General features: G+C 38.3%; 1 protein-coding gene across 1 annotated transcript; it reads left to right on the top strand.

Moving 5' to 3' along the window:
- Positions 1–780: 780 nt before the first annotated feature.
- On the top strand, positions 781–9,036 carry LOC147299271 (TCP-1/cpn60 chaperonin family protein). The gene is made up of 14 exons (XM_086240579.1): positions 781–935; positions 1,045–1,305; positions 1,690–1,815; positions 1,909–2,112; positions 4,269–4,438; positions 4,528–4,663; positions 5,257–5,373; positions 5,524–5,643; positions 5,817–5,915; positions 6,002–6,091; positions 7,389–7,476; positions 7,767–7,855; positions 7,974–8,048; positions 8,512–9,036. Exons 1-14 carry the CDS (start codon positions 921–923, stop codon positions 8,605–8,607), a joined length of 1,686 nt encoding a protein of 561 aa, XP_086096705.1. The 5' UTR covers positions 781–920; the 3' UTR covers positions 8,608–9,036.
- The last annotated feature ends 4,182 nt before the right edge of the window (positions 9,037–13,218 follow it).

Here is a 13,218-nt window from a genome sequence, read left to right as displayed (position 1 = left end):
GGAGACTTCTCTAGCCAAGCCTTCACTAGGGCTTGATCTTCACCTTGTGCCCAAGAACATCCTCTAGGAGCCATGATAAAGAATTTTTATTTTTTTTGTAAATGTGGTATGAAAGATTGATGTTTGTGATGAAAAAATCATGGATCTTGTGTAGTATATATATAATCTTTGAGAATATAGCCGTTGGGGGTGTGGTAGATTTTTAGAAATTTTTTCTGAAATTTTTTAAAATTTTTTCGAGTATTTTATGGATTTTACAATTAATTTAGTAATATTTTAAAAAAAAAAAGTATGGGAGTGATCTAGGCCCTTGATATCCAACGGCTATGTGATCTGGGCCGTTGGATTCAAGGACCGGTCAGCAGTTTCAAAAACAGCTCAATCATGTCAATTAATCATTCCATTTAATTGATCTTCACGTGCTGGCCATCACATTCAAATAGAAGAATTCATTGCAGCTTTGGTGTCAGTCTCCTCCTGCAAGTCTTTGAATGGTAGGCCATCACAATTTTGGGTAACAAAAAAAATGGGTTACACTGTTATCTAAATATAGATAACACATTGGGCCACAAGGGAATATAGGTAACAAATTCCGGCCCATTGTGGGGAGTTGTTACCCATTTGTTACCCAAAATGGGTTTTTGGGTAACATTTTCAGATGCACTGTGGTAGGCCTAAAAGAGGCTAGATGTTTATAAGTGGGCATACAAATGTTTTTATTGTTTTTTCTTTTTAAAAAAGTTTGGAAAATAAAATTCAAAATAGCAGAAACTACTCAACTAGAAAGAGCCAGAGAAACCCCTTTAATAAAAACCCTAGCTCTCTCGCTCTCTCTCTCTCTCTCTCTCTCTCTCTCTCTCTCTCTCTCACCCTTACACTCTCTCTTTCGCTCGTCTGCTTGAACATCTACATCGGCAACAATGTCAGCCATGCTGGTACTCTCTCTCTCTCTCAGTTCTAATACGTTTGTTCATTTCGTGTGCTGGTACTCTTCCTTTTTGTTGTGTTTGCTAACTGTTTGTGAAAATGCCTCAACGAAAACAGCAACCCCAGATCATACTCCTGAAGGAGGGTACGGACACTTCGCAAGGGAAGGCTCAGCTGGTGAGTAACATCAACGCGTGCACGGCCGTTGCCGACGTGGTGAGGACCACGTTGGGGCCTAGGGGCATGGACAAGCTCATCCACGATGACAAGGGCAGCGTCACCATTTCCAATGACGGTGCCACCATCATGAAGTTGCTCGATATTGTTCACCCCGCGGCTAAGATCCTCGTCGACATCGCCAAGTCTCAGGACTCTGAGGTATGGGTTTATTGGTTTTGCTCGTTTTAGGGTTTCCGGGGTTTTGGTGTTGATATAGAAAAAAAATCTGAGATTTAGGGTTTTGGGTATTGTCAGAAGCTTAAGAGTTATGCTTGTGCAATGGAGTCAGTAGTAGTAATGGAGATTATAAAGCAAGCAAGCACTGGAAATTCGGTACTTTTGTGCATGAATGGTACTTGTACTATTTTTGTCGGGCATATTTAGTGTATGAAAACATGAAAAAAAAAAAAGAAACAGAAAACCCGACAACCAACTTCCTGTAACATGATTGGTGCTGCCATATCTTGTGTTATAAAATGGCGATACAAACTTTCTTTTTTACCTGCTGTAGAAGATTGTTAACCGTTGTTATTTTGGGTGCAGGTTGGTGATGGAACAACCACAGTTGTTCTTCTTGCAGGGGAGTTTTTGAAGGAAGCCAAGCCTTTCATAGAGGATGGAGTGCACCCACAGAATTTGATAAGAAGTTATCGGACCGCTAGCAATTTGGTATGTGATCGCAATTATGTTCTTAATTTCTATGTATGATTGAGATGCTTGCTATGATCTTTATGCATCTTGAATATTAAAAACTGTGCATAGGCAATTGAGAAAATCAAAGAACTTGCTCAAAGCATAGAGGGGAAAAGCCTTGAAGAAAAGAAAGCCCTACTAGCTAAATGTGCCTCTACAACACTCTCTTCGAAACTCATTGGTGGAGAAAAGGAGTTCTTTGCATCAATGGTCGTGGATGCTGTTGTTGCAATCGGTAATGAAGATCGTCTCAACATGATTGGAATAAAGAAGGTATATTCTTGTCATAGCTTGTACAAAATCCTTAATATGAAAGGGAGTTTTTTGCCTATATGGGGACCTCTATGTAATTTGTCAATTCAGACTTCTTACTGCATTTTAATTAGGGCCAGATTTTGTCTATCATCATCTAATTGTAGTATGTAATGATTATAAGCGGCTCATACTCCAATAATACTTTCTCAAGATTTTTATTAGAATATTGTTCCTCCTAATTATATTCATTTAGTCTGCTAGTCATGTGAAATTATATTAACTAATACCAGTAATAAATAAAATTTATTCTAATTAGAATCAAGAAGCAAAACCAATATTCAAATAAGGAGTTTTACTAGCTTGAAAAATAAGAAAGCTATTGATTAGTGCAATACCATGACCATATTCAGACTTGTTACTGCATTTTAATGTAATGCTTTCATTGATCTGATCAGAATAAGACATGCTTTCTGAGCCACTAGGATAATCTTTTAAATTTATGCCCCTGCCCTTGTGTATGTGTGTTCTTGGAGGATTCCTTGGTCACAAACTCATAATTGGTTTCTTTTTTCTTTAGCCATAGTGCAGCTTATAATGCTTTTGGAAAAATTGGCTTTAAGATGGCATTGTTTTTGCATGTGCTTGTTAAGCATAATGTAGGAATAAAAACATTGACTTGGTTTGAGACATAGTCAATTGTTTTTTTCCCAAGGGGCTGTTTTAACGAAGTTCATAAAGAAGAATATTTGGCTTCTTTTGGTAGCCTCTTTTTTCTCCTTAAAATGTTCCATGCTGGATATTATTTTCCGAACACAATCCTTCACGTGTGGGCTGATTCATGAGTTAATTATATTGGCTGACATGGAAAACGTGTGGCCAACTGGCCAGACATCGATGAATACCTGCTCTGATACCATGTTAATGCTGATCACCTAGACATTCAATAATGCTTGTGGGTCTTAGTCCATTGGATGTTTGGGAATTGGATCAATTTGGTTCTTCGGGGTGTTCTGGCTGATGAGTCTTTGAGTGTAGGTTGGGATTTTTAGGGTTATGCTTAGAAATTTTTTGCAGGTTTTGATTCTTTGACGGGTTGACCAGTTGATGGTGACGGGGAAGAGTTGTTAACTGTTCATGATCATGACTTTATAATATCACTAGGAAGCTGGCTGTGAAGAAGACTGTGATGTGAACAACAATGGAAACAGAGACACTTCAGTAAAGGGCTGGTGGTGAGGTAGACAATTAGAGTGAGAGAGAGAGGGTTGGGTAAGTTGGAAATAAGAAGAGAAGGAGAGTTAAGGGAGAGAGAGACATGGCTGGTGATGAGAGGAAGAGAGGGATGAGGCTGTGGGAGAGAGATTGAGAAGAGGTTTCTGATAAGAAGAGATTGATGAAAAATTATGCAAGGGTATTTTTGTACTAAAATATCACAAAATGGATAAGACAGCAGAAAAAAGAAGAAGCTAAAATTCAGGTAAAAACATCTTAAATAAACATCAAGTTGAAGGAAAACAAAAAACTCAAAACATCTTATCACTGATCACTTTTGTTAAGGTGTATTGAGTCTTTTTCTCAATAAACGAACAACCCCTTTCATGTTTTAAGTAAAATATGGAGACAGTATGACTGCGTGTGGGAAAATATTTTCATATTAGTTATGTTGTGATTGTTTCACATTCATTCATCATTTTTCTTTCACCACAGAATTGCATTATCTTTTGTTCTCTCTCTCTCTCTCTATGGTCTCTCTCTTTACATTTCTTTTCTTGTTTTCCCCCTCTTTTCTTCAGACAGTTTTCCTGCACTATGTTCTAGCTTTTGTCGGTTTAGGAATCATTCTGGGTATTGATTTGTCTTGATTGTTTTCATTGTAATGATAGCAAGCTTTATAATGTTACAGCATCTTTTTCTTTTGATGACTTTTGAACTTTTATGTTGGGCTTTTAATCAATATATTGATCAATTCCAATTCTTTCTTTTCTATTGATTCTTTTCCGATCGAGATGTATGGATCCATGGGTCTATGTGTCTATATAGATCCTGTTCATGGATTAACGAAAATGTGCAAAAGCTCTATTATTATGTTCTTTTCTTTTGAGTGAACAAATGGTGTTGGCAGGAGATGATAATTGAATTGAATGATGTAATGGAAAATTGGTTTCCTTTTACAGGTTCCTGGTGGCAACATGCGTGACTCATTTTTAGTAAATGGTGTTGCCTTTAAAAAGACATTTTCATATGCCGGTTTTGAACAGCAACCAAAGAAGTTTCTTAGTCCCAAAATACTTCTACTAAACATTGAATTGGAGCTCAAATCTGAGAAAGAAAATGCTGAGATAAGGTAGGATCCTGTTCGTTATGATATGTATTACTTAAATTTTTTAACAATTTTCCTGCATGACTTGATGTTTTCCTTTCCACCTTTTGCAGATTGTCAGATCCATCCCAGTACCAGTCCATTGTCGATGCAGAATGGAATATTATTTATGACAAGTTGGATAAGTGTGTGCAGAGTGGGGCCAAAGTTGTTCTTTCTCGGCTGGCTATTGGTGATCTAGCAACACAGGTGGCTGTTTTCTCCTTTCTAAATGAATCCATCACTTGTTGTCTCCCTTGATTTTTTTCTTTGTCAAGTAAACTTTTATTAGAAATTTTCCAAGGCGATACTACCCTAGAACACAAAACCTGTATACTTCACCCATCCAAAGAGGAAACAAATTTTACAAAGAGTAAAAAGAATTGAGAGAGTTTTGTCTGACCAGTCAAAAAAGGGATTTGATTTTCCCCTCAAAGAAGCTTAATTGTATGGTTTAGCCCTCGTTACGCAATATCAACCCTCTCAAAAGATTGCAATCTTACTGATCATGAAACTCCTCGAAAATTTAAATCCTATAATTAGCTCTATGAGCCTTTTTTAGTATCGTGAAATATGGATGGATGTTTGATTTTGACACTAGTAAAATAGTATGGCATGATGAAGTCTCATGGTCCTAATTTTTACAACATGGGTCTGTAGATATGCATATGACTAAATTGAAAATATATTTTTGACATTTTAGCTTTTCTGATATCAAGTGAAGAGTATCTTCTCAAGCCACGTCAAATATGCCTTTTTATTTTTTATTAACAGATATATTGTACCATTTGGTTGGTGAACAGTATTTTGCAGATCGAGATATATTCTGTGCTGGACGTGTAACCGAAGAAGATCTGCAACGGGTAGCTGCTGCCACTGGTGGAACTGTGCAGACATCCATCAACAATGTTATTGACGAGGTTCCAACCTCATCCTTTGTCACACCATAATTTTAAGTAGAATTGTGGACATTTTTCTGTAGTGAAGTTATTATGCTAGTGCTTCTTTATGGTTGGGAATCATTTATTTTGTTCTTGGTCAACTGAAACTGTTTATTTTGTTGATTTCAGGTCCTTGGAACATGTGAGGTTTTTGAGGAAAAGCAAGTTGGAAATGAGAGGTTTAATATATTTAGTGGATGTCCTTCAGGTAGAACAGCTACAATTGTTCTTCGTGGTGGAGCTGATCAGGTATTTTTATTTGTTAGGTTCACTCATGTTAGCATGTGTTCATATGATCTCTCTCTCTCTCTCTCTCTCTCTCTCTCTCTCTCTATCTCTCTCTCTCTCTCTCTCTCTATATAAGTTGTTTTTATTTTTGGCTTAATGTTGACCCTGGGATGTTTTTTTGGATTCTTATTTAGTTCATTGAGGAAGCTGAGCGGAGTTTACATGATGCAATCATGATTGTTAGAAGAGCTATGAAGAATTCAACTGTAGTTGCTGGTGGTGGTGCCATAGATGTATGTGTTACCATTAGTAAGATCTGCAAAAAGTATATCTGAGAACGTTGTAAGCCTTTCTGATTGTTTTTTCTTTTTGGTGGCAGATGGAGATCAGCCGGTACCTGAGGCAGCAAGCACGCACAATTGCTGGAAAGTCTCAGCTTTTCATTAACTCATACGCAAAAGCTCTTGAGGTACGCATTGTTGGGTTTTTGCATCATTCTTGGCTGTTCCTTGTGGTGGCTAACATGGTTGGTTTAAACGAGTGCCAATTCTTAAACTGTACTGGATGTAGGATCTAAGGGTTGCAAATAGAGTGTATGTTAATAAAATATCTGTCTAATTTAGTTTAAAATTTAAAATTCAACATATAATATATTTTCTGGAAACATCTTGGGTTGCTATACAGTTTACACGAGGCAGAATGTCTTGGTACAAGTCAGATAATATACAATTCTTGGGAGAATCATTCAACCAATCAATAACACAGTTTGCTTTCTTGAGAATAGTATGTATTAATTTCTCTAAGTTGTAGAAGTATGGTCCCAGGGTTTGTTCAAGTCACACTCTTTTGATTTTGATGAGATCAAACAACTGATCAATTCAGGTCAGGATGCATTATCTTGATTCAAAAAAAGGCTGAAAAGGGTCTTCAAAAAGAAGACTCCTCTGGTTAATCCATGTATTAAATAGAGATAAATGAAGCAGTTTAAGGTTAAACTGTTTTCTTTTTTTCATTTCTGGATTCTATTTTAAGAACTGCAATAGAGATGTTTCTGCTAGTTTAAGAGTTAGGTTTCTTTAACTACTTTTTGGGGCTAGAAAATCTTCTTAAAGCCAATATAGGTGCTGGAAGGAACTTTCAATTAGATTTATTTTAACATGGAATTCAAAAGATTTTCTTCTTCTTAACTGTTCTTTAGGGCTTTGGGGTATCAACCTTGAAATTGGAGGAGATCTTTACTACAAGTTTGTGTCTTGATCCAAGTATTTTTGTCCACTTCCCAATGGGTAGTTGCTGAAACCACGTTGGAAGTTTCACCTGAACAACAAGATTGTGGGCTTGGTTCCATTTGCAGTATTAAGGGAGCTAGAAATCATTTTTTTTCTTCTCAAACTTAAGGTTTATACTTTTCATGTTAGCTGTGGCATTTATTTGTTATGATATAGACTGCGTGTTTGGGATAGAATTGATTTGCGCATGATCTGGTTTGACCTTATAGGTACAGGGAGGTGTCTGTTCACTTTTCATGGAACTCTCAGTTCTCAATTGATTTTTGTTATGGAGTGTCTTTCTATGTATTGTTTTCAGCTGTTTGAATAGTGATTGGTATGATAGGTTGATGTTTCTTTACTGGAACTATAAAGCTGAAGCTTTCTTAATGGAAAGAAAGCCTACTTTCTTTCCTACTTTGAATGGGAATGTGATACTTGTACTTCAAATGAAGAGTGAGCAATGTATTAATTAGCAGTGTTCCACTTATGTTGCAGGTTATCCCACGACAACTCTGTGACAATGCGGGATTTGATGCGACTGATGTGCTAAACAAACTAAGACAGAAACATGCCCTTCCATCTGGTTGAGCTCTCAATTTACTTAGACTTGTTTATTTATTTAATTATTTTGTTTGGATTGGAGATCACCACTCATTTGCATATTTGGTCAATGCCTCAATGGAGTCGCTCTGGATTTGCTAATATAATCATCCATTTCTGAATTTTCTTCTATTTATTGTAGGCGAGACTAATCCTTTTACTGAAAAGAAGGATTTAACGTGTAGTTATATATATTGGTGGCTTTTTTGCATTTACGTTATCTTATTATTGTTTAAGTATTTGTTTGCTAAAAGATTCAATGTTATTTAACAGGTGAAGGTGCAAATTATGGAGTGGACATCAACACCGGAGGAATTACTAATTCATATGAGAACTTTGTCTGGGAGCCAGCGGTTGTGAAGGTATTCCTATTCTCTTTGCCAACATATAGAGATGTGTGTGCATAAGCACATGATTTAGTAATTTTTTTTTTAAAAAAAAATCATGTGCCAGTTCACATAATGATGTCTTTTCCTGTAGATCAATGCTATCAATGCTGCTACTGAGGCTGCTTGCCTCGTATTAAGTGTTGATGAGACAGTAAAAAATCCAAAGGTAATGTGAATTCTGTTTTCTGTTTCTAGGTGATTGATTATGCCTAGTCTCACTTTCATATTCTTTGAAAGTCATTTATTCATTGGTTCCTAATCATCATGTTTTCACTGTCATTCATGGCACTTCAATGGGATTATATCATCTGCATTTGGTTTCAATTGAGAAAACAGTTTCCTTTACTAGAAACAGAGTTGTTACTTGACCAACAAATTTTGTAAATTGAGGAGCAAAAGCACATCTATTGCATGATATATTCTCTTAGAAAATGTCCAAAATTGGAGTGGACCAGTACTGTCTTGAATTTCTTCAGTATCTTAGAGTCCTGTAGATATGACTGCTTTCATGTGATACTTAACAAAAAAACTCTGTATTTTAAGTTTATACCATTATGATATTATCTTCTGATATAGTCTTATAGAACAAGTCAGCTGTTTAATGCTTACTGTTGATGTTGGCAATGCAGTCTGAGAGTGCGCAGGGAGACGCTGCTGCAAGTGCAATGGGAGGTAGAGGGCGTGGAGGAGGTTTTCGTGGTCGTGGGCGTGGAATGCGAAGGTGATAGTGTTGAGAATTTTCTTGAAGACAGTATTTGGTTAAGCATTCAGCAGAGGCCGGGTTTTATACAGTTTTGCCATTCTGGTTTATGGTGTGCTTTCAAGTTGTACTTCTATTCAAATTGGCTGATGAAATGTGCCTGTATTTGCAAACGTGAATCATTCACTTTGCAAAATAGTTGAGAACTCTTTAGTTGTTAGTGTCTGAGAATCATAGCATATCTTATGTTAGTTGGATGTGCCAATCACTGTTGGGTAGCAGCAACGTACATGTAGTGTGAACCAGCTTTAAAGAGCAAAGGGTTGAGATCTTGACATGTTTTTGTTTTGGCATTGTTGAACTGTGATTGGTGGAAACTAAGTTTGGGACCTTGAAAGTCGGCCTTGCCCTTCCCCTCTCGTTTTGTTAATGACATGAGGCTTCTTTTATAGAATATGCAGTCTTGACTTTTATTGAGTTCCAAAACGGCGCTCTATCGTACAGGGTTTTACTTTTTTTTTTCTTTCTCTAAATTCCTATTATATGTGCATGGAAAAAAAAAAAAAAAAAATCCTATTCTGTCTTCTCATTCAACTAAACAAATTTTATTTCCCGTCATATTGTTACATTTTAACTAATAATTATTATTATTTTGTTACATTTCTTAAATTATAAATCTACTGATTATGAAAGATATAGCATTACAAACATCTTAATAAGAACTTACCAGACTAATTTTGAATATATTTAAATATACTATTTAATTATGTAATATTAATTTGTACATTAACAAAAGAAAACAATAAACATGACATTTCTGCTACCATCTCAGAAAATAATTTGGGAAAGAAATCGTCATTTTTTTCATTTGAAAATGAAAAAGAAGAGGAAGATGATATATGAGATGGGAAAGTCATTGTTAAAAGTTGGTATTGTTAAAAGTTGGTGTGAATTGAGATATAAAATTAATAGGGGTACTATGAGACAAATTAAGTTTATGTATTAAATTTTGGGAAATTTTAGATAATAGCCTTTTTTAATCAAACACTATCTTTTTTAACTCTTTTCTCTCATTTTTATCTTTTATAGCTTTTTAACCCATTTTCGAACAAAAATGCCCTTCTCTCTCTTCCTCTCTCTTCCACCCACATCGACATCCTCCCCATCTCTCTACACAGCTAGACATTGAAATCCATAGCTACTCTTCTTTTTTCCTCCATTGCCACTAGGGGTGGGCATTAGGACCGAAAATACCGAAACCATCCCATTCCGTGCCATTCCGTATCATTTGGTCCCATCCCGTTTTTTTTTTTCAATCCCGTACCGATCCCGTCCCGTACCGATCTTAAACGAGATGGGATCGGTCCTGAAGGTTCAATACCGGGATGATCCCGTCCCGTACCGAACAATTAAAAATTTAATTATTTAATAATTTAATGGGCCCAAATAGGCAAATATCACTAAACCCATTTTATTTTTTAACTTTCAGTCTTTCACCCAAAAACCCAACCCACACCCGCTCACGGCCCAATGGCCCAAGACTCCCAAATGGCCTAACAGGCTAACAATCCTAATTCAGTAACCTATTTCCTAAATGCCTGAAATGAAATCTGAATCACCTCACCTGATCCCTAAAATTCGAAAACACTCAAACAGACTACACTCTACAGTAATCCACTAATCCCCAATTCTGAAATCTGAATCACTCTCACAGTTTCACTCTCTCAGACTTCAGAGACTCCTCCCAGCGGCCACTCGCCCTCGCAGCCCAACCCTCTCCCACCGGCTACTCGCCCTCGCAGCCCGACCCTCTCCCAGCAGCCACTCTCCCTCAGTCCCTCGCATCCCACTTCAGATTCAGACGAAGTGCCTCTCGACGAAGTGTCTCTTGCATCGCAACCCTCGAAGCCGTCGCCGTCTCTCGTTGGGTTTGGGATCACTTTAATCGTTGCCGTCGACACAGCCTCTCTCCCCTCGCCGTCGCCACAGCCTCTGGTCATCGAGTCGCATCGCACCACTGCGCGTCGCACCACTGGCAGCCTCTCTCCCCTCGCCGTCGCCATAGCCTCTGGTCATCGAGGCACCAGCTTCTGTCGCCGTCGCCATAGCCTCTGGCCATCGCACCAGGCATCGCACTTAATTTCTACCATATCTTGTATGTATATTAATTGGTTTTTACTTTTTAGTGAAACTTAATTTGTTAACAATATTAATTGAGTGACATTAATGTTTATATTCCAGATGCTGTTGTGGGGATTTCTATAGCAATCTTGATCCTTATCTTCTCTGCTCAACGATTTGGAACTGATAAAAACAGTTTATTACTTGAATTCTTGTTTTGTTTGTATAGTTGAATAAAAATAGGTTATGTTTATTGTTTACAGGTTATTATTTGAAGATGAATCTTGAATAAAAATTGAATAATTAATTTTTTATTATTTTTTTGTTTGGGATCGGGATGGTACCGAACCCGTACCGAATCACTTTGGTACGGGACGAGATGGTACCATAATCCCAAACCTCCATCCCATCCCGTACCGATCCCGAACTCAAATCATGAGATGGGAACGGGATGAGGTAAGTCCCATCCCCCTCCATCCCGTGCCCACCCCTAATTGCCACTCCAAATCCCCATGGCAACAACCACTCCTCCAAATCCTGCAAGACCTTACTTCCCAATCTCTCTCCCTCCAAACCCTCCTCCTCTCCTCCAATCTCTACCCTATATTCTCGCCCCCTCCCTTCTTCGCTGTCCGATGGGACCCTGCCAGCAAAACCCACCTCGGTTACTTTGCCAACCTCGCCTCCAAGCTCGCCCAAGACAGCAAGCTCCAAGATTTTGCGATCTGGGAAAAATTCTGTTGGTTTTTTTTTTTTTTTTTTTTCTCCTTTGAAATTTTGTGGGTTTTGGATGTAATCGAAAAAAAAGATTATCAAGAACATTATATTAATTATTCATTATGGGTTTATGTTGTTCCATAAAATTCCGATATAGTTTTGTTATTCCAAATATGAAATTTCGATTTGGGTTTGATGTTCTAGATATGAAATTGGATCTGGGTTTCATGTTCTAGATCTGAATTTTCGACCTGGGTTTGTTATTTTAGATCTGAAATTTGATCATTGACGACAAATGGTTGATAAATGATAGACACATGGTGCTATAGCCACTTTAGATAGTGTTGTAGCTAGTGCCTGAGTCTTCCATGGGGCATGCCTCATGGAAGACTTACTCGCAACTAGTTTATCGTATTCATTATTTTTTACTTTTTTTTGTCGATAGTGTTGACATGTCGACCATGTGGTGACGAGATGAGTATTTTTGTCCGAAAATGGGCCAAAGAGTCATAAAAGATAAAATTAAGAGGGAAATGTTAACAAAGATAGATTTGTATTTAAAAGGGTTATTTAATGAAATTTCCCTTTTTTTTTTTTTTTGAGAAAGGGGAAACTTCATTAATTAAGAATAATTGGAGATATCTGCTGAGAGGATTGGGAGCAACCAGGGGGGTGCTTCCTCAACCCAAGTGGAGAGCTCATTACAAGATAAGGCCATTTTGGCTACAGCATCAGCTGCCATGTTACAGCTACGAGGTACCCATTGACAGGAGAAGGAGATAAATAGAAGACCAAGTTCCACAGCCTCGTTGAGCAGGGCAGCATCAGCCCCCAAGTAGAGCGATTGGGACACGATCTTCGCCACCGCCTCCTTGGCATCAAGCTCCAGTAGAACATGCCTGAAACCCAAGTCCCAAGCAAACCGTAGTCCTTCTCTTGCTGCGATCAACTCGGTATGAGCAGGGCATATGAAGGGTTGCACCTGTAGCGCCCCAGCCGCCAGAAAATGGCCATCGTCATCTCGGATAACGATCCCGACACCGCGAGCACCCGATACAGAGCATGTCGCAACATCAACATTGACTTTCACCCAACCAGCCAGTGGGCGCCTCCATCGCTGGGTCAGTGTTGGTTTCGGCATGTTCTCCTTTCTTAAGTTGGCCTCCCTGTAGTTGCGCGCAAATTCATCCATTCGCTCCACAAGCTTGAGTGGCGAGGTAGCAGAGCCATTAAAAAGGAAGTCGTTTCTGGCGTTCCACAAGCCCCAGCAAATATAAGCTGCAAGTGTTAGTTCAGTATGGGAGAGTGTTGTAGTTAAATAACGTAGAAAACCAGAGAAGCCATCCCAAATCCACTTCCTCGAGGCGCCATATATCACTGAGGATTTCCAGACATCATGTGCATAGGGGCATTCCCAAAGGGCATGTAGCAGAGTCTCGGGAGCACGCTCACATCTGGGGCAAGAGGGATCCGTGGTCACCTTCCTCATGTATAAGGTGGCTCGGCATGGAACAAAATTGTGCATACATCTCCAGAGAAACAATTTGATTTTATTTGGGCATTGCAAGGTCCAAATTGACTTCCAAGGATTTGAGTTCACACCCGTAGAAGTAGAGGGATTTCCAGCAATTCTATCCTTCTCAGATCGGGCAATCTTATACCCACTGCGGACGTTATAGAGGCCATTTCGTTCGTAGTGCCAGATGAGGCAATCATCTCTCATTTGTGTACTCAGGGGTATACTCAAAATCGCAGTGGCTTCTTCATTCCAAAAAGATTCTCGAATGAGTTGTTCATT

The sequence above is a fragment of the Dryas octopetala genome, chromosome 1 (assembly GCF_963921425.1).
Source record: "Dryas octopetala chromosome 1, drDryOcto1.1, whole genome shotgun sequence".
NCBI classification, from domain to species: Eukaryota; Viridiplantae; Streptophyta; class Magnoliopsida; order Rosales; family Rosaceae; genus Dryas; species Dryas octopetala.
This window is presented reverse-complemented; position numbering and strand designations above follow the sequence as displayed.